The sequence below is a fragment of the Oncorhynchus mykiss genome, chromosome 6 (assembly GCF_057628025.1).
Source record: "Oncorhynchus mykiss isolate SJ-2025 chromosome 6, ASM5762802v1, whole genome shotgun sequence".
Lineage (NCBI taxonomy): Eukaryota > Metazoa > Chordata > Actinopteri > Salmoniformes > Salmonidae > Oncorhynchus > Oncorhynchus mykiss.
This window is the reverse complement of record NC_143027.1, coordinates 12,309,954-12,330,518: the sequence shown is the minus strand read 5'-3', so window position 1 is coordinate 12,330,518 and position 20,565 is coordinate 12,309,954. Positions and strand designations below refer to the sequence as shown.

Sequence of the window (20,565 nt, the reverse complement as noted above, 5' to 3'; positions counted from 1 at the left end):
CGCATGCATTCACACATACAAACATGCACGCACACACACGAACGCTCACACAGACACGCTCACACACGTCACACATCCACATCTATCTCTGCAGGACTGATAGCTCTGTGGTGGGGAAGGAGGGCGGTAGGACCGTGTTCTTGACTGTGTCCCGCATTAAAGGTCTGGAGGCAGCGGTCAGTGTGGAGTGGGAGACTCAGTCGGACACAGCTGTTGCCATGGGTAAGATGGGCTAGGTACTTCATTTCTGCACTCAGTTAATGTCATATGCCCTCAGTAGAACATATAGTGGTAATTTCAGTTCCAGGTCTGTATTCATATGTTCACCATGATATACAGTGATTATACTAGTCAATTTTCAGAGGGGACTCTTCCAGTGATGGCAGTGTATCAGATCTTCCCAGAGACCCCCACCTCAGGCTGGTGTTCCCTGGCTGGTGGAGCCTCTCCTCTGGCCATGAGGCTAGACAGGCCCTCAACTGGAGGCTCCACCCAGACCCGCGCCACTCTTTACAGGTGGCAGGGGGTGTTGGTGCCTATACAGGTAATCTAGTGATGTATCTAAACAGTATCCTATAGCCCAATTCCATATCGACCCTTAGACCCTACACCCTAAGCAGGTGGAGATCGGAGAGGATGTGGCAGCTATAAGTAATATGGTAATTGGCTAAGCAATATGCTGCATATTTACCTCTTTTAGGCTAAGCAAAAATATCCATCTTGACCCCTGATAGGCTAAGCAAAAAGCTCCGTATTGACCTCTGATAGAACTTATTGCATAGCTTATCTTGGCCTCTTATAGGCTTAGCTATAAGCTCCATCTTGGCCTCTGCTAGGCTAAACTACATAGGTACGATAGTTGAACTATATACAGTGCTTTCAGAAAGTATTCATATCCCTTGACTTTTTTTCTCACCCATCTATACACAATACTCCATGACAAAGTGAAAATATATTTCTAGAAATGTTTGCAAAATGATTGAAAATGAAATACAGAAATATATAATTTACATAAGTATTCACACCCTGAGTCAAAACATGTTAGTGTCACGCCCTGTAATGAGATATCTCTGTTTTCTTTATATTTTGGTTAGGTCAGGGTGTGACTAGGGTGGGTACGCTAGTTTTTGTATTGTCTAGGGTTTTTGCAGGTCTAGGGTTTTTGCAGGTCTAGGTGAATTGTATGTCTATGGTGGCCTGATATGGTTCCCAATCAGAGGCAGCTGTTTATCATTGTCTCTGATTGGGGATCATATTTAGGTAGCCATTTCCCTTTGGTGTTTGTGGGATCTTGTCTATGTGTAGTTGTTTGTATAGCGTCACTTTTCGTTTTGTTATTTTGTTCAGTGTTCATTCTTTAAATAAATAAGAATGTACGCATACCACGCTGCGCCTTGGTCCGTGACAGTTAGAATAACCTTTGGCACGATTATACCTGTGAGCCTTTCTGGGTAAGTCTATAAGAGCTTTGCACACCTGGATTGTACAATACGTACACATTTATTTTGTTATATTCTTCAAGCTCTGTCAAGTTGGTTGTTGATCATTGCTAGACAGCCATGTTCAAGTCTTGCCATGGATTTTCAAGACGATTTAAGTCAAAACTGTAACTACCCACTCAGGAACATTCAATGTTGTCTTGGGAAGCAACTACAGCGTAGATTTGGCCTCATGTTTTAGGTTAATGTCCTGCTGAAAGGTGAATTTGTCTCCCATTGTATGTTGAAAGGCAGACTGAAACAGGTTTTCCTCTAGGCTACAATTCTATACGCCATCGGAGACCACACAGCTGTAGTTTTGGCTACACGGCTGGAAATGGTTAAACTCTGACACTATCCATCACTACAGAATAAGATCAAATCTTAGAAGTATAATTACTAGTCTGCAGCTAGAAATGACGTAAATCTAGAACAAGAATACAGACAACAGCCGAAGCATCTAATCTATGAGAAGTATCCATTCTAACCACCTACAACCACAAAAGACATTGTGACTTCTGGGAAAGTTAACCAGAGACTCTGATGAACTCTACAGGATGATCGAGGATTCCAACAGAGAAGACAACGAAATACGGGCGAAAATCTGTAAATTGTAATTTTTCTCGAATGAGCGGCCATTCATGTGCAAAGGATTAGCATTTCAATTAATATAATATGTAGTGAATACATTTTGTCTTTCCCGCTCTTTCTCAGTTCCCACCCCTTTCCATTTGTCTACCAGCCCATCATATCGGCTTAGCCCACTAGGGACTTTTCTATCATTGTTAGGAACTAGAGATGACTAGAAATTCCCCCTTATAATTTGGCATCAAATATGCTCTGAAAGCAAACATGTTGACATGAGTACCCTGACATCGGAGAATTTGTGCCATTCTGAAAAAATTGTTAGATTATTTTCCCGTGGTGCCCCAACTTCCTAGTTAATTAAAGTTTGCATTATTAGTTTAATCACATAATAGTAATACACATAGAGAATTTATTTGATAAAATAACAGTCTTCACAATTAATGAGAGTCACAGACATGACACAGTGATGTGTTGGATTTGCCCCAAACATAACGCTTTGTATTGAGGACATAAAGTTCATTAGTTTGCCAATTACTTTAGTACCTTGTTGCAAACATGATGCATGTTTTGGAGAATTTGTATTCTGTACAGGCTTCCCTTTTTTCAATTTGTCATTTAGATAGTATTGTGGAGTAACCACAATGTTGTTGATCCTCAGTTTTTTTCCTATCACAGCCATTAAACTCTGTAACTTTTTAAAGTCATCATTGGCCTCATGGTGAAATTATAGAGCGGTTTGCTTCTCTCCAGCTACTGAGGAAGGAAGGATGCCAATATCATTGTAGTGCCTGAGTGTATTGAGACACCATCCAAAGTGTAATTAATAACTTTACCATGCTCAAATGGTTATTCAATATCTTCTTTTTGTTTACCAACAAGTTCCCTTCTTTGTGGGGCATAGGAAAACCTCCCTGGTCTTTGTGGTTGAATCTGTGCTTGAAATTCACTGCTCGACTGAGGGACCTTACAATTATCTGTATGTGTGTGGTACAGAGATAAGGTAGTCATTCAAAAACCATATTGAATACTATTATTGCCACAGAGTGAGTCTATGCAACGTATTATGTGACTTGTTAAGCACATTTTTACTCCTGAACGTATTTATGCTTAGCATAACAAAGGTGTTGAATACTTATTGACTCAACACATTTCAGCATTTCATTTTTAATACATTTCTAAACATTTCTAAAAACATAATACCACTTTGACATTATGGGTTATTGTGTGAAGGCCAGTGACACAAAATCTCAATTGAATCATTTTTTAAATTCAGGCTGTAACGCAAAACATGTTGGAAAAAGTCAAGGGATGTGAGTAGTTACTGAAGGCACTGTAGGGACAGTAGTTGAACTACGTAGGAGGCCAGAAAGATGAAGGGAAGAGGGAAGGAAGACATGAACGACTCACCCAGAACAGCTTTTAGAAAACTGCCTTGCTTTGTGTTGCATACACATATGCATCAGTCTATTCATAATATATCATGATGCCTGATTGCACTATGGGGTGGCAGGTAGTAAAGTGTTGGGCCAGTAACCGAAAGGTTGCTGTTTCGAATCCCCGAGCCAACAAGGTGAAAATGTTTGTTCCCTTGAGCAAGGCACTTAACCCTAATTGATCCTGTATGTTGCTCTGGATAAGACCATTTGCTAAATAATTGCAAAAATACATATAATTCTCTCTTGTTTTCAGTCGGTGACGATCCAGGACCCTAGGATGTGTGTGGGTTTCTCTATGAACGGCTCATCCTATGTAGCGATCACACATGGCGCCCTCCCGGACTCCCCTGCTGTCAACCTCAGCCTGTTCAGAGTGCAACAGGACCTCAATCTAACCCTGGTGAAGCCTGTTACCTTTTGGACTTGACTGTTGTCTTTTAATTTGTGGTCCTTGTGATGTGTTTTCTGCCTGCAGACATTATGTAATATCTACATAGTAATCAATTACTTACTATAAATCAATCACTCATTGGCCTTCTGTTCCTATGGTTAGTTCTCTTTTGACCGTCACTCCATGTCAGTGGCATGTCAGTAATGTATTCATGTATATTGAACATCAAACCTTTCCCCATAGGAACAATCACTGGCTGTTGAAGCTCTTGATGTTAAACACTTCTCCATTGAAAAAAGACACTACTTGATTGCCTCAAGCCAGGTGAGTTTGGGGGTTAAAATGAACTTGTCATAACCTGTGAAACATACCTGTACAGTACAGGTGCTCCAGGACATGATATCCACATGCACACCACCACATTACGATTGTCATTCAAATCAAAACGGCCAATGGATTTTGACTTCACCACCTGGAGTTGATCTCGACTAGCTAGTAGCTAACTTGTCTTGTTTTTACCAGGTGTTCGTTTGGACCGGAAGTGTCTTGGCTCTCCATCAGAGCTTGGAGCTTCAGGGTGTCCTCAGCGTGTCTCCCTTCTCCCATGGGACCACCCTCTACCTGGTTGTCTGTGTGAGGAGAAAGATGGGGGACGGCTGTGTGCTGTTCCAGTGGAGTGGAGGGCACTTCCAGAACCCTAGGCCTCTGCCTGTCAGCAGCAGAGCTCAACAAGTAGAGTCTCTCAACAAAGGAGCAGACACTCTCCTTTTGGTCATCACCGAAGGTGACCTCATGTGACCTTCTCTAAAAACCACATCCTCTGTATTTGTCTTTGCAATCTAAAATCTTTTATGTTGACATTTTGCTACGGTGCCATTTTGTATTTATTAGTTATTTTCTGTGTGCTCTGAAGTGGCTTATGTGGTGCAGAGATGGTGACGTGGCTTATGTGGTGCAGAGATGGTGACGTGGCTTATGTGGTGCAGAGATGGTGATGTGGCTTATGTGGTGCAGAGATGGTGACGTGGCTTATGTGGTGCAGAGATGGTGACGTGGCTTATGTGGTGCAGAGATGGTGACGTGGCTTATGTGGTGCAGAGATGGTGACGTGGCTTATGTGGTGCAGAGATGGTGACGTGGCTTATGTGGTGCAGAGATGGTGACGCGGCTTATGTGGTGCAGAGATGGTGACGTGGTGCAGAGATGGTGACGTGGCTTATGTGGTGCAGAGATGGTGACGTGGTGCAGAGATGGTGACGTGGCTTATGTTGTGCAGAGATGGTGACGTGGCTTATGTTGCGCAGAGATGGTGACGTGGCTTATGTGGTGCAGAGATGGTGACGTGGTGCAGAGATGGTGACGTGGTGCAGAGATGGTGACGTGGTGCAGAGATGGTGACGTGGCTTATGTGGTGCAGAGATGGTGACGTGGTGCAGAGATGGTGATGTGGTGCAGAGATGGTGACGTGGCTTATGTGGTGCAGAGATGGTGACGTGGTGCAGAGATGGTGACGTGGCTTATGTGGTGCAGAGATAAAGAAGTATCTCATGTGGTGCAGAGATGATACTTACCAGGCATAGTTAATGTGTCCCCAATCCACTGTTGACAAAACATGGTTTGTGTGCACAGACGGGAGGGAGTAAGGCGACAAAAGTCCTTATGTATATTGGAGCATTGATAAAACACCACAGACCACAATCCAAATAAGTGAAGTAGGTAGTCTCTATGATGTGAGTTTCCCAGAAGGCTCAGTGTAGTAGGCCAATGGGAAACCACTCAGCATAGTAGGCCAATGGGAAACTGTTCAGTGTAGTATTTCTACAAACTTCAGTGTTTTCTATCCAATGGTACCAATATGCTTCTGGGCCTGAGTAACAGGCAATTTACTTTGGGCACGTCAGTCAGACAGGAAGTGGAGAAAAATAGACCTTAGCCTGAATAAGTTTTAATGTGAGTCTGAAAGGAGAGTTTACAGTCTAACCAGACACCTAGGTATTTGTAGTTGTCCACATATTCTAAGTCAGAACCGTCCAGAGTAGTGATGCTAGTTGGACAGGAGGGTGCGGGCAGCAATCGGTTGAAGAGCATGCACTTAGTTTTTGCATTTAAAAGCAGTTGGAGGCCACAGAAGAGTGTTGTATGGCATTGAAGCTCGTTTGGATGTTTGTTAGCACAGCATCCAAAGTAGGGCCAGATGTATACAGAATGGTGTCATCTGCGTAGAGGTGAATCAAAGAATCACCTGCAGCAAGAGTGACATCATTGATATATACAGAGAAAAGTCGAGTCGGCCCGAGAATTGTTCCCTGGGACAACACCCATAGAGACGGCCAGAGGTTCAGACAACAGGCCCTCCGATTTGACATACTGAACTCTGTCTGAGAAGTAGTTGGTGAACCAGGCGAGGCAGTCATTAGAGAAGCCAAGGCTATCGAGTCTGCCAATAAGAATGCGGTGATTGACGGTGAGTCGAAAGCCTTGGCCAGGCCGATGAAGACAGCAGCACAGTACTGTCTTTTATCGATGGCAGTTATGATATCGTTTAGGACCTTGAGCGTGGCTGAGGTGCATCCATGACCAGCTCTGAAACCAGATTGCATAGTGGAGAAGGTACGGTGGGATTCGAAATGTTCAGTGATCTGTTTGTTCACTTGGCTTTCATCAGCATCTGAGCAGCTAACCGATCGCTGCAGCTGTACACAGCCCATCTGAAAATAGCCCACCCAATCTACCTACCTCATCCCCATATTGTTTTTATTTACTTTTCTGCTCTTTTGCACACAAGTATTTGTACTTGCACATCACCATCTGCTCATCTATCGCTCTAGTGTTAATTTGCTAAATTGTAATTACTTCGCTACAATGGCCTATTTATTGCCTTACCTCTTCACACCATTTGCACACACTGTACAGTATATAGACTTTTTCCCCCTTTTTTTCCTATTGTGTAACTGACTGTACGCTTGTTTGTTCCATGTGTAACTCTGTGTTGTTTGTATCACACTACTTTGCTTTATCTTGGCCAAGTTGCAGTTGTAAACGAGAACTTGTTCTCAACTAGCTTACCTGGTTAAATAAAGGTGAAATAAAAAATTTGAAAAACTTGGCTTTCGAAGACTTTAGAAAGGCAGGGCAGGAAGGATATAGGTCTATAACAGTTTGGGTCTAGAGTGTCTCACCCTTTGAAGAGGGGGATGACTGCGGCAGCTTTCCAATCTGTGGGGATCTCAGACGATACGAAAGGGACGCTGGACAGACTAGTAATAGGGGTTTCAACAATTTCAGAGGATAATTTTAGAAAGAGAGGGTCCAGATTGTCTAGCCCAGCTGATTTGTAGGGATCCAGATTTTACAGCTCTTTCAGAACATCAGCTGTCTGGATTTGGGTGAAGGAGAAGTGGGGGGGCTTGGGCAAGTTGCTGCAGAGATGTTGGCCGGGGTAAGGGTAGCCAGGTGGAAAGCATGGCCAGCCGTAGAAAAATGCTTATTGAAATTATCGTAGATTTATCGGTGGTGACAGTGTTTCCTATCCTCAGTGCAATGGGCAGCTTGGAGGAGCTCTTCTTCTCCATGGACTTTGCAGTGTCCCAAAACTTTTTCGAATTAATGCTACAGGATGCAAATTTCTGTTTGAAAAAGCTAGCCTTAGCTTTCCTAACTGACTGAGTATATTGGTTCCTGACTTCCTTGAAAAGTTGCATATCGCGGGGGCTATTCGATGCTAATGCAGAATGCCACCTAATGTTTTTGTGCTGGTCAAGGGCAGTCAAGTCTGGGGTGAACCAAGGGCTATAGTTGAAGTCAGAAGTTTACATACACTTAGGTTTGAGTCATTACAACTCGTTTTTCAACCTCTCCACAAATGTCCTATTAACAAATAAATAGTTTTGGCAAGTGGGTTAGGACATCTACTTTGTGCATGACACAAGTAACAATTCTTCAAACAGATGATTTCACTTATAATTCACTGTATCACAATTGCAGTGGATGGAGCCGAAGTTTACATACACTAAGTTGACAGTGCCTTTAAACAGCTTGGAAAATTCGAGAAAATTATGTCATGGCTTTAGAAGCTTGGGCTAATTTACATAATTTGAGTCAACTGGAGGTGTACCTGTGGCTGTATTTCAAGGCCTACCTTCAAACCCAGTGCCTCTTTGCTTGACATCTTGGGAAAATCAAAAGAAATCCCCCAAGACCTCAGAAAAAAATGGTAGACGTCCACAAGTCTGTTTCATCCTTGGGAGCAATTTCCAAACTCCTGAAGGTACCACGTTCATCTGTACGACCAATAGTACGCAAGTATAAACACCATGGGACCACACAGTTGTCATACCGCTCATGAAGGAGGCGCGTTCTGTCTCATAGAGTTGAACGTACTTTGGTGCGAAAAGTGCAATCAATCCCAGAAAAACAGCAAAGGACCTTCTGAAGATGCTGGAGGAAACCGGTACAAGTATCTATATCCACAGTAAAACGAGTCCTATATCGACATAACCTGAAAGGCCCTTCAGCAAGGAAGAAACCACTGCTCCAAAACCGCCATAAAAAGCCAGACTACAGTTTGCAACTGCACATGGGGACAAATATTGTACTTTTTGGAAAAAGGTCCTCTGGTCTGATGAAACAAAAATATAACTATTTGGCCATAGTGACCATCGCTATGTTTGGTTGAAGAAAGGGGGATGCATGCAAGCCAAAGAACACCATCCCAACCGTAAAGCACGGGAGTGGCAGCATCATGTTGTGGGGGGTGCTTTGCTGTAGGAGGGACGAGTGCACTTCACAAAATAGATGGCATCATGAGGAAGGAAAATTATGTAGATATATTGAAGCAACATCTCAAGACAGTCAGGAAGTTAAAGCTTGGTCGCAAATGGGTCTTCCAAATGGACAATGACCCTATGCATTCTTCCAAAGTTGGGGCAAAATGGCTTAAGGACAACAAAGTCAAGGTATTGGAGTGGCCATCACAAAGCCCTGACCTCAATCCTATAGAAAATTTGTGGGCAGAACTTAAAAAGCATGTGTGAGCAAGGAGGCCTACAAATCTGACTCAGTTACACCAGCTCTGTCAGGAGGAATGGGCCAAAATTCACCCAACTTATTGTGGGAAGCTTGTGGAAGGCTACCTGAAACGTTTGACCCAAGTTAAACAATTTAAAGGCAATGCTACCAAATACTTATTGAGTGTATGTAAACTTATGTTCCACTGGGAATGTGATGAAAGAAATAAAAGCTGAAATAAATCATTCTGTCTACTATTATTCTGACATTTCACATTCTTAAAATAAAGTGGTGATCCTAACTGACCTAAGACAGGGAATTTTTACTCTGACTAAATGTCAGGAATTGTGAAAGGCTAAGGTGTATGTAAACTTCCAACTGTATATCTGTTCTTAGTTCTACATCTTTTGAATGGTTTCAGGCACTATCTTTAAGATAGTGAAGAAAGCACTTTTAAAAAGCAACCAGGCATCCTCTACTGACGGGATGAGTTCAATATCCTTCCAGGATACCTTGGCCAGGTCGATTAGGTCATTTGACCGACAACCCAATACACACGCATGCAATGAGGCAGTGATCGCTGAGATGGATTTAGGGTTTTACCTGGTAGGTTTCTTGATCATTTGTGTGAGATGGAGGGCATCTAGCTTAGATTGTAGGACGGCCGGGGTGTTAAGCATGTTCCAGTTTAGGTCGCCTAACAGTACAAACTCTGAAGATAGATGGGGAGCAATCAATTCACATATGGTGTCCAGGGCACAGCTGGGAGCTGAAGGGGGTCTATAACAAGCGTCAACGGTGAGAGACTAGTTTCTGGAAAGGTGGATTTTTAAAAGTAAAAGCTCATTGTTTGGGCACAGACCTGGATAGTAAGACAGAACTCTGCAGGCTATATCTGCAGTAGATTGCAACTCCGCCCCCTTTGGCAGTTCTATCTTGTCGGAAAATGTTATAGTTAGTTAGACATTTCTGGATTTTTGGTGGCCTTCCTAAGCCAGGATTCAGACACGGCTAGGTTGGTGGAGTGTGCTAAAGCAGTGAATAAAATAAACTTGAGGAGGCTTCTAATGTTAACATGCATGAAACCAAGGCTTTTACGGTTACAGAAGTCAACAAATGAGAGCGCCTGGGGAATGGGAGTGGAGCTGGGGGCTGCAGGGCCTGGGTTAACCTCGACATCACCAGAGGAACAGGGGAGGAGTAGGATAAGGGTACGGCTAAAGCCTATAAGAACTGGTTGTCTAGTGTGTTCAGAACGGAGAGTAAAAGGAGCAGATTTCTGGGCGAGAAAGAATAGATTCAAGGCATAATGTACAGAAAAGTGTATGGTAGGAGGACGGGGGACGTCCGGGGGACGTCGCAACGGAAGAGCCTGTTGAAACGGAAGAGCTGTCAATATAGTAGGCCAATGGGAAACCGCTCAGTGTACTAGGCCAATGGGAAACCGCTCAGTGTAGTAGGCCAATGGGAAACTTTTCAGTGTCGTAGGCCAATGGAGAACCACAGGCAGGCTCAGAGGATGTCATTTATAGTAGCTGGGTGTGTCATACCTAACAGAACCACCTGTGCGTGAAAGAATTGAGGGCTAACATAAAGCAGTGTGTGTGTGTGTGTGTGTGTGTGTGTCCGTCCGCTCGTCTGTGTGTGTGTTCCTATCCCCAGGTTCCTCTTCCTCCTGTGAGGTGTTTGTATGGGGTTCCCAGCAGCTGTTCCCCCAGCACAGCCAGTCTATCTCCCACCCTGGCCTGGCCTCTGCCCAGCCCTTCACTCTACCCTCAGGGATCAGTGAGTACACACACACACACACACACAGTAGTGTTTGTTCTTCACTAGTTGCCTGTTTCTTGTAGCAACAGGTCACAAATCTTGCTGCTGTGATGGTATTTCACCCAATATACATGGGAGTTTGTCAAAATTGGGTTTGGTTTTAAATTCTTTGTGGGTTTGTGTAGTCTGAGGGACACGTGTCTCTAATATGGTCATACATTTGGCAAGAGGTTGAAAGTGCAGCTCAGTTTCCACCTCATTTTGTGGGCAGTGTGCACATAGGCAGACCTGGCTCTCAAGAGAATACAGGCTATGGCAGCCTTTCTCAATAGCAAGGCTACAGTGGTTCGTCCTTTGAAGTTCTATGGCATGCTATGTTATTCTATTCTTAATTCTATGGCATGTTATTTAAGTGTGAACCACTGGTACCATTAATGCTAGTTAGTGCTAGTTTGAACACCAGAGGTCATCTTTGAGAAACATTTGATAGCTTTCAATAATGGCTGTACTAGAGGGGTTCAATTGCCAGATGGGGAGGAAGGAGTCTGCTGTCCTTGTAAAGAAGAATTTATTGTTAAATGACTTGCCTAGTTAAATAAAGGTCGCATTAAAAGCACAACATTTCTGCACTCTATTTTTTTAATTCTAGCCTAACCAATACCCAAACGGAGATGAAGTGAACATAACAATCTCATTGATTTATCAAGACCTGTTCCCATGCTTGTCTCAGAGCTCCGCGAAATGGTGCTAAAATAGTTGTAGGCTATTGCTTCAAATCCTATTGCTTCTAACTTCAATATGCTCTTTAAATAAATAAGACCTACACCACGTTTAACAGCACATTACTCAACACTAGTGAGACTCATGTCGCCTACGGTAGGCCAACAGTACGAAAAATATGACGTGACTCTACGCCAATAATTACATAAAGAGGATTGGAGGATATTTCTGTAATTCAGTGATATTTGTTCCCATAGTAATTCGTTATGGATCCATAACTAAATAAACATCGGCATTTTGAAAGAGTATTTTTATCATTATTTTATTAATGGAAGCATAAAGATGCCATTATTAGTTACATTGTTTTAGTTTGAACGTGCAGACTGGCACTAAGAACAGAACAGAACGTTTCCCTAGTCAGCTCCATTATTAGTGTAATGCACCTCAAATATTTTAGAGATGATTTTGTTTTCAAATGACGTAAAATGAGTGAGGGAAAAGGCCATTCTTGAACATAGGGTGAGACATTCTTACTAATTTGTAAATAAAGCCAGTTTGTCATTTAGAATTTAGAATGATTTATTTCTGTTTTTAGAGGGAGAAAAACCAAAAACCTGTCATCTCATGGGTTTCCCAGTCAAGGCCAATACGGGTATTGAACCAGCATCTGTAGCAACACAGCTTGCACTGTTATGCAGTGTAATAGACCATTGCGCCACTCTGACACTGTACAACATGACTGTTCGAGAGTGGCCTACAGGACTACAGTAAGAGCAAAATAATCTAACTAAATAAAATAATAAAAACCTTAACCAGTCGTGAACAATTATCAGTTTCTATTTAGGTTTATGTCGCACATTCATTGTCAGTTAGAGCCACAGTAGGTCCCAAAAGCATAACCAGTGCTCTAACTCCCCCTTGCGCTGGTCCGGAGCAATGAAGATATGACGCAGGGTACCGTACTAAACCACAAATGACCTCTATGTCCTGCGGCGTAAACTCGCAACCTCTAAAGGAGGAACCACTGCTGACTGAGTCTGTACATAATCAAAGCCGTTCCTTAAGGTAGGGTCAGTCACAGTGGTCAGGTATTCTGCCAGTCTGTACTCTCTGTTTAGGGCCAAATAACATTCTAGTTTGCTCAGTTTTTTTGTTTATTCTTTCCAATGTGTCAAGTAATTATCTTTTGGTTTTCTCATGATTTGGTTGGGTCTAATTGAGTTGCTGTCCTGGGGCTCTGTGGGGTCTGTTTGTGTTGGTGAACAGATCCCCAGGACCAGCTTGCTTCGGGGACTCTTCTCCAGGTTCATCTCTCTGTAGGTGATGGCTTTGTTATGGAAGGTTTGGGAATTGCTTCCTTTTAGGTGGTTTTAGTATTTAATGGCTCTTTTCTGAATTTTTTTTCTGGATTTTGATCATCTCTCTCTGTCTCTCTCTGTCTCTCTCTGTCTCTCTCTGTCTCTCTCTGTATCTCTGTATCTCTTTATCTTTCTCTCTGTATCTCTCTCTCTCTCTCTCTCTCGCTGTATCTCTCTCCCTCTCTGTGTGTCTCTCTGTGTGTCTCGTAGCCCATCTCCTGCTGGCCGGGAGCAACGGCTCAGCGCTGTACACCTGGAGGTCTGACATCACGCTGTTTGCCCTGGTGCTCACGTCTCCTCCAGCCTCCAACTTCCTCTCTCTCCCTCTCCCCTACATCAACACCACTAAGAGCCTCCTAGCAGCCACCGAGCCCTCAGGCACCACTATGTATGAGCTCACCTCTGTCTCCAACCGTTCCGACTTCATACCCAGGTACAGATGTGCCCCGCTGTTCCCATGGCAACCCATTACATTCAGAACAGAGGCATTGGCCATATGTTTGATCAAACTTTGAGGAAATTGGCACTTACATCGTCACTTGTGCCTGTTGTTCTTCGTTCATTCTTCAGTGGCTGTCTTCTCTGACCGTAATGCATTTCACTCTCAGCTATGGCGAGTTGCGTTTTGTGCCCGGTGACCAGGAGTTGGAGATTGCGGTGAACGTCGTTGACGACGATGCCCCAGAGGAGGACGAACAGTTCAGGGTGGTCCTGAAGAATCCCAAGGGAGGGGCTGAGATTGGCTTTGGTGGTCAGGTGACCGTGCTTATTCCAGCCAATGATGACGCCCATGGAATCATAGGCTTCACACAGGTACTCTCTGTTGTTTAACTCTGATTCACTGTCAATTTCCAAATAGGTTTCTGTTGCTTGCATTTCTATGTCTATACGTACATACATTTATAGTGCTAACGCTCTCTGCTCATATTTTATTTTCCAATACAGTTGAATGGTAAAAATCTTTATGATATTACAGTGCACACTGACATTGATGCTGTCTCTCCAGGGCTCTCTATCTGTGGAAGTGGAGGAGTTGACGAAGGGCAACCCTGTCTCTCTGAGTGTTGAGAGGAGGAGAGGGACCTTCAGGAGACTGACCATCCACTGGGCAGCCAATGGCAGTCTGGAAGATATCTTTCCCACGTCAGGAGTGGTGAGTCTCTCTCTTTCCACCTCTCTCTCTCTCATGGCTAACTTCCATGTGTACGATATAGAGAAATAGAAGAGATACCAAACAACTGATGTGCCATTTCTAGTTTAGTTCATTGGTTGCAAATTAACTTCCTGGATTGGCTGAGCTACAGAGGAACAGACATCCACCCTGTTGTCCTCTACCGTGTTTCTCAGGTGACGTTTTCCCAGGGCCAGATAGTGGCTACCATCAATCTGACCGTGCTAGCAGATAGCATCCCTGAGCTGAAGGAGAGGGTCACCATCACCCTGCTGGATGTCACCACAGTGGGCCTAGACCAGCACTCCAGTGGAGCGCTGATTGACCCCCAGAGAGCACAGGCCCTCCTCATCATCTTGCCCAACGGCTCACCCTACGGGTTGATAGGCTGGCACCTGGACTCCCAGTACCTCCTCACACAGGAGCCTCAGAGTAAGAAGCCAGCTGTTTGCATTGTTATACATTTATTTATACAGTGGAAAAATCCTTTCTAATGTGTATAGTTAAAAATAAACCCTATTTGAAAAATGTAAATTTTTAAAGCTACTGAAGTGTTTGGTTACTTGTGTAAAGTAGGTTGTCATGAGCGATCATTACTTGATTTGACAGGCACTATGATGTTGGTGTGATTCACTACTACACATTATCCAATCTGTTTCTGTCCTTGTTCAGGCTATACGTTTTAGGTAAGTTGTCTAATGTTCCTTGTACATGTTTGTCTCTGCTTTTCACCCAAGAGAGTCCCACTAATGTCACCCTGACCATTGTGAGGGAGCAGGAGGCTTCTGGGGAGGTGGCAGTGCACTACCAGACAGGACCAGCCCTATCCAAGCCACCCTCCAACCAGGCCAGCGCCCCACAGGACTACACACCCCGGGAGGGCACCGTCATCATGAAGGAGAATGCCACCCTTGCCCTCATCACCATCACCATACTACCGGTACGCATAGAATATAGTAGAATAGAATAGAAAATGATAGAATATTACTTTATGGACAAACCATCTCCAAGACTCATCTTGGGATGACTGGGGACCGGACCCTCCTCCTCTCCTTCTCCTCTTCCACCCCAGCAGTGTAAATCTAGATTGGTTCAGCAGACACTGTGGCTTTCTGCCTGTTCTGGCTGCTTTCTTCCTGTTCTGGCAGCTTTCTGTCTGTTCTGGCTCCGTTCTGGCTGCTTTTTGCCTCTTCTGGCTGCCTGTTCTGGCTGATTTCTGCCTGTTCTGGCTGATTTCTGCCTGTTCTGGTTGCTTTCTGCCTATTCTGGCTGCTTTCTGCCTACAGCTTAGGTCCATACTAGGTCTAAAACCACCAGTGTTGGGTCTGCCACGGAGGAAACCCACTACTTATTTCCCATCGGAATAGATCCATTCCTAGTAAATTGCAGTGTTGAGTGGCTATTTTAATGGTAACTACTTTTGTGTTTTGTTTAGACGGAGAGGAAGTTTTGAAAAACATGGACCGGGTTTCTATGTGCTCTGAAACTGCCAACATTCTTTAAGGTTGATTGGGGAATAAAGGCTCTTTAGAAGTGGAACATGGGAAAGATCAGTAGTTCCTGTCTGTGGGTTGGGTTTTCTTTGCTCCTAATATAGCAGGCAACCATACCCCACAGCGTTGGTCAGGTCCTCCAGAACTGAGGGCTGTGTGTGTATGTATCAACCAGGATGAGGCTCCGGAGCTGGCTGAAAGTTTCCTGGTGAACATCACAGGCGTGGAACTAGTGGGGGGGTTGACGGGGGCGGCCCAGCCCAGTGTGAAGAGGCCTGGCATGGAGGTGGCTGAGGTCACCATCCAGGAGAACGATGACCCACGGGGGGTCCTGCAGTTCAACGTCTCCCAGGTAATACCTTACACTACTACCTCTACCCATATGCTACACAATTATCCTTGAATAGAACACTCCATTCCTTTATTCTCCTTGAATAAAACACTCCATTCCTTTATTCTCCTTGAATGAAACACTCCATTCCTTTATTCTCCTTGAATGAAACACTCCATTCCTTTATTCTCCTTGAATAGAACACTCCATTCCTTTATTCTCCTTGAATGAAACACTCCATTCCTTTATTCTCCTTGAATGAAACACTCCATTCCTTTATTCTCCTTGAATAGAACACTCCATTCCTTTATTCTCCTTGAATGAAACACTCCATTCCTTTATTCTCCTTGAATGAAACACTCCATTCCTTTATTCTCCTTGAATAGAACACTCCATTCCTTTATTATCCTTGAATAAAACACTCCATTCCTTTATTCTCCTTGAATGAAACACTCCATTCCTTTATTCTCCTTGAATGAAACACTCCATTCCTTTATTCTCCTTGAATAGAACACTCCATTCCTTTATTCTCCTTGAATAGAACACTCCATTCATTTATTCTCCTTGAATAGAACACTCCATTCCTTTATTATCCTTGAATAGAACACTCCATTCCTTTATTCTCCTTGAATAAAACACTCCATTCCTTTATTCTCCTTGAATAGAACACTCCATTCCTTTATTCTCCTTGAATGAAACACTCCATTCCTTTATTCTCCTTGAATAGAACACTCCATTCCTTTATTCTCCATGAATAGAACACTCCATTCCTTTCTGAAGTATGTCACAACATCTTACAACAGTAACTATATGGTGCTCTAAGGTTTAGAGATTATCTGAAAGCTCTGACCAATGAGTGAATGAATACCAATAGGTATGTTAACCCTATGGTACAAATGGGTATGTTAACCCTATGGTACAAATGGGTATGTTAACCCTATGGTACAAATGGGTATGTTAACCCTATGGTACAAATGGGTATGTTAACCCTATGGTACAAATGGGTATGTTAACCCTATGGTACAAATGGGTATGTTAACCCTATGGTACAAATGGGTATGTTAACCCTATGGTACAAATGGGTATGTTAACCCTATGGTATAAATGGGTATGTTAACCCTATGGTACAAATGGGTATGTTAACCCTATGGTACAAATGGGTATGTTAACCCTATGGTACAAATGGGTATGTTAACCCTATGGTACAACTGGGTATGTTAACCCTATGGTACAAATGGGTATGTTAACCCTATGGTACAAATGGGTATGTTAACCCTATGGTACAAATGGGTATGTTAACCCTATGGTACAAATGGGTATGTTAACCCTATGGTACAAATAGGCATTTTAATGCTCCAACTCTGTTTCTGTGTCTAATTCTTAGGAAGAGTCTGGAGGGTTGCTGGCCTATGAGGTGGCTCCGCCCAGAAACGTCCTCCATCTAGCAGTGGTGCGATTGGCTGGCAGGACTGGGAGAGTGGTGGTGTACTGGGAGGCTCGGCCAATCACAACCAGTCTCAATGACTTCACTCCCTCTTCTGGGAATATCACCTTTCAAGATGGACAGGTGATTTGATTACAACTATGGTTAGAGAGTTTCTCCTGTTAGATCACATAGTTAAGTTATGTCACCTATGTAACTTCGATCCACTAAGTCTAGTTGAGCTTCTATGAAGGATAAGGATAAGTTCTGTTTGCAGGGACAGGCCATTATAGACATCAGCATCGTGGATGACACGGAGGTGGAGTCTGTGGAGCACTTCAGTGTGACTCTAATGCGTGTTATTGGTGGAGCCAGGCTGGGGGTGGAGATCTCTGTGACCGTCACCATCCCACCCAACGATTCACCGCTGGGCAGCTTCGGTTTCCAGGAGAAGACTGTGAGTCACAACTCATTGTCACCCAACAAGTTGCCCTACAGGGAATGGAAGAGATTGTATTTTCCAATCCAATATAACCTTATTGTAAACCATTATTATGCTGAGGAAACAAATCTCCTTCTAGTTCACTATCAGCGAGCCAGAGTTCACTAGTGACCCGGCTGCCATGGCAACGCTGACGGTGGTGCGAAGTGCAGAAGGCGAGGGGGCGGTGACACTGATGTGGCGCCTGGAGGACACTGCCCGGGATGACCTTTCACCTCTCAACGGAACACTGGTCTTCAATGAGGTCAGTAGGGGGCGTGGCTAAGGAAGATGATAGCAGGACAGTTAACAGTGTTTTACACTATACGTGAACTAACTAGGTAACTACTTGGTAATAATTGATACCAAATGTAATAATAGTTGGTGCTAAATGTACAGTTTATCTTAGAAGTTGAAACTGCAGTTTGTAGGGAAGACACTGATGGGAGACTTTGTGAACCTCAGACAGAGTCTTGGAGAACGCTGGCGATCCGGGCTCTGGCTGACGCTGTGTTGGAGGGAGAAGAGAACTTCACTGTCCAGCTCCTGGCTGCCAAGAGTGGTGCTGTAATCGACCCCATTAATGGTCAGTGTCTTTGGCTGCCTCACTGTGTTTAAACATACACACAGTCTCTGGTCTATGGAGAGGGGAGGGATAAAGTTGCCCCTCGAAGCTGATCTGAGGTCAGTTTCTGCGTTTTAAATTCTAATGGTTATGGTTTGGATTGAGGGGGAGTAAGCTGATCCTAGATCTACGCCTAGAGGCAACTTGTGTGTAAGGAGCACCAGAGGAGGGCATTAGACTGAACTGTGTCCCCTGGGTTGGTGTGTGTCTGTAGGGTTAGCCACCATCACCATCCTGGGAGACCGTGCAGCCCTGGGAATAGTGGGCATTGCTGAGGCTTCCAGGAGCATCCTTATCGGAGAACCTCAGGGAGACTATAATGGGACTGCTCTGGTCAGGTACAATTACAGACAGTTACACACACACATATCACTGGCTAATGGGAAAGCCTCACATACAGTGCCTTGCGAAAGTTTTCGGCCCCCTTGAACTTTGCGACCTTTTGCCACATTTCAGGCTTCAAACATAAAGATATAAAACTGTAGTTTTTTGTGAAGAATCAACAATAAGTGGGACACAATCATGAAGTGGAACGACATTTATTGGATATTTCAAACTTTTTTAACAAATCAAAAACTGAAAAATTGGGCGTGCAAAATTATTCAGCCCCTTTACTTTCAGTGCAGCAAACTCTCTCCAGAAGTTCAGTGAGGATCTCTGAATGATCCAATGTTGACCTAAATGACTAATGATGATAAATGCAATCCACCTGTGTGTAATCAAGTCTCCGTATAAATGCACCTGCACTGTGATAGTCTCAGAGGTCCGTTAAAAGCGCAGAGAGCATCATGAAGAACAAGGAACACACCAGGCAGGTCCGAGATACTGTTGTGAAGAAGTTTAAAGCCGGATTTAGATACAAAAAGATTTCCCAAGCTTTAAACATCCCAAGGAGCACTGTGCAAGCGATAATATTGAAATGGAAGGAGTATCAGACCACTGCAAATCTACCAAGACCTGGCCGTCCCTCTAAACTTTCAGCTCATACAAGGAGAGGACTGATCAGAGATGCAGCCAAGAGGCCCATGATCACTCTGGATGAACTGCAGAGATCTACAGCTGAGGTGGGAGACTCTGTCCATAGGACAACAATCAGTCGTATATTGCACAAATCTGGCCTTTATGGAAGAGTGGCAAGAAGAAAGCCATTTCTTAAAGATATCCATAAAAAATGTAGTTTAAAGTTTGCCACAAGCCACCTGGGAGACACACCAAACATGTGGAAGAAGGTGCTCTGGTCAGATGAAACCAAAATTGAACTTTTTGGCAACAATGCAAAACGTTATGTTTGGCGTAAAAGCAACACAGCTGAACACACCATCCCCACTGTCAAACATGGTGGTGGCAGCATCATGGTTTGGGCCTGCTTTTCTTCAGCAGGGACAGGGAAGATGGTTAAAATTGATGGGAAGATGGATGGAGCCAAATACAGGACCATTCTGGAAGAAAAACCTGATGGAGTCTGCAAAAGACCTGAGACTGGGACGGAGATTTGTCTTCCAACAAGACAATGATCCAAAACATAAATCAAAATCTACAATGGAATGGTTCAAAAATAAACATATCCAGGTGTTAGAATGGCCAAGTCAAAGTCCAGACCTGAATCCAATCGAGAATCTGTGGAAAGAACTGAAAACTGCTGTTCACAAATGCTCTCCATCCAACCTCACTGAGCTCGAGCTGTTTTGCAAGGAGGAATGGGAAAAAAATTCAGTCTCTCGATGTGCAAAACTGATAGAGACATACCCCAAGCGACTTACAGCTGTAATCACAGCAAAAGGTGGCGCTACAAAGTATTAACTTAAGGGGGCTGAATAATTTTGCACGCCCAATTTTTAAGTTTTTGATTTGTTAAAAAAGTTTGAAATATCCAATAAATGTCGTTCCACTTCATGATTGTGTCCCACTTGTTGTTGATTCTTCGCAAAAAAATACAGTTTTATATCTTTATGTTTGAAGCCTGAAATGTGGCCAAAGGTCGCAAAGTTCAAGGGGGCTGAATACTTTCGCAAGGCACTGTATGTTCATTGGTCAGAATATTTCTGTTGTGCCGTTGAGAAAGTCTTCTTTTGGTTAATATGATGTCGACCAAATGCATGTTGCAATGATACCATTGTGTGTGTGTGTGTGTGTGTGTGTGTGTGTCTCAGCCTTGTACGCGGCCCTGGCATCTTTGGAGAGATCCAGGTGTACTGGAACATCACTCCTGCTGTGGCCTCTGAGTTTGAGGAGCTGTCTGGCGTGGTGACCATGAGGGACAGACAGTCTGCCGCCACCATACGCCTCAAAGTATGAC

The 20,565-nt window shown here is 43.8% G+C and overlaps 1 protein-coding gene across 1 annotated transcript in view; it reads left to right on the top strand.

The window, feature by feature from the left end:
* Positions 1-20,565, top strand: part of LOC110525279 (adhesion G protein-coupled receptor V1) — a 255,023-nt gene that overhangs the window by 102,890 nt on the left and 131,568 nt on the right. The window contains exons 45-62 of the mRNA XM_036979421.2: positions 95-222; positions 363-544; positions 3,756-3,902; positions 4,137-4,217; positions 4,416-4,677; positions 10,563-10,685; positions 12,956-13,178; positions 13,354-13,558; positions 13,752-13,898; positions 14,093-14,348; positions 14,654-14,856; positions 15,585-15,761; positions 17,125-17,307; positions 17,441-17,620; positions 17,745-17,909; positions 18,110-18,230; positions 18,484-18,607; positions 20,420-20,558. Of these exons, the coding sequence (XP_036835316.2) occupies positions 95-222; positions 363-544; positions 3,756-3,902; positions 4,137-4,217; positions 4,416-4,677; positions 10,563-10,685; positions 12,956-13,178; positions 13,354-13,558; positions 13,752-13,898; positions 14,093-14,348; positions 14,654-14,856; positions 15,585-15,761; positions 17,125-17,307; positions 17,441-17,620; positions 17,745-17,909; positions 18,110-18,230; positions 18,484-18,607; positions 20,420-20,558 (3,046 nt within the window). The remainder of the gene's footprint in view (positions 1-94; positions 223-362; positions 545-3,755; positions 3,903-4,136; positions 4,218-4,415; positions 4,678-10,562; positions 10,686-12,955; positions 13,179-13,353; positions 13,559-13,751; positions 13,899-14,092; positions 14,349-14,653; positions 14,857-15,584; positions 15,762-17,124; positions 17,308-17,440; positions 17,621-17,744; positions 17,910-18,109; positions 18,231-18,483; positions 18,608-20,419; positions 20,559-20,565) is intronic.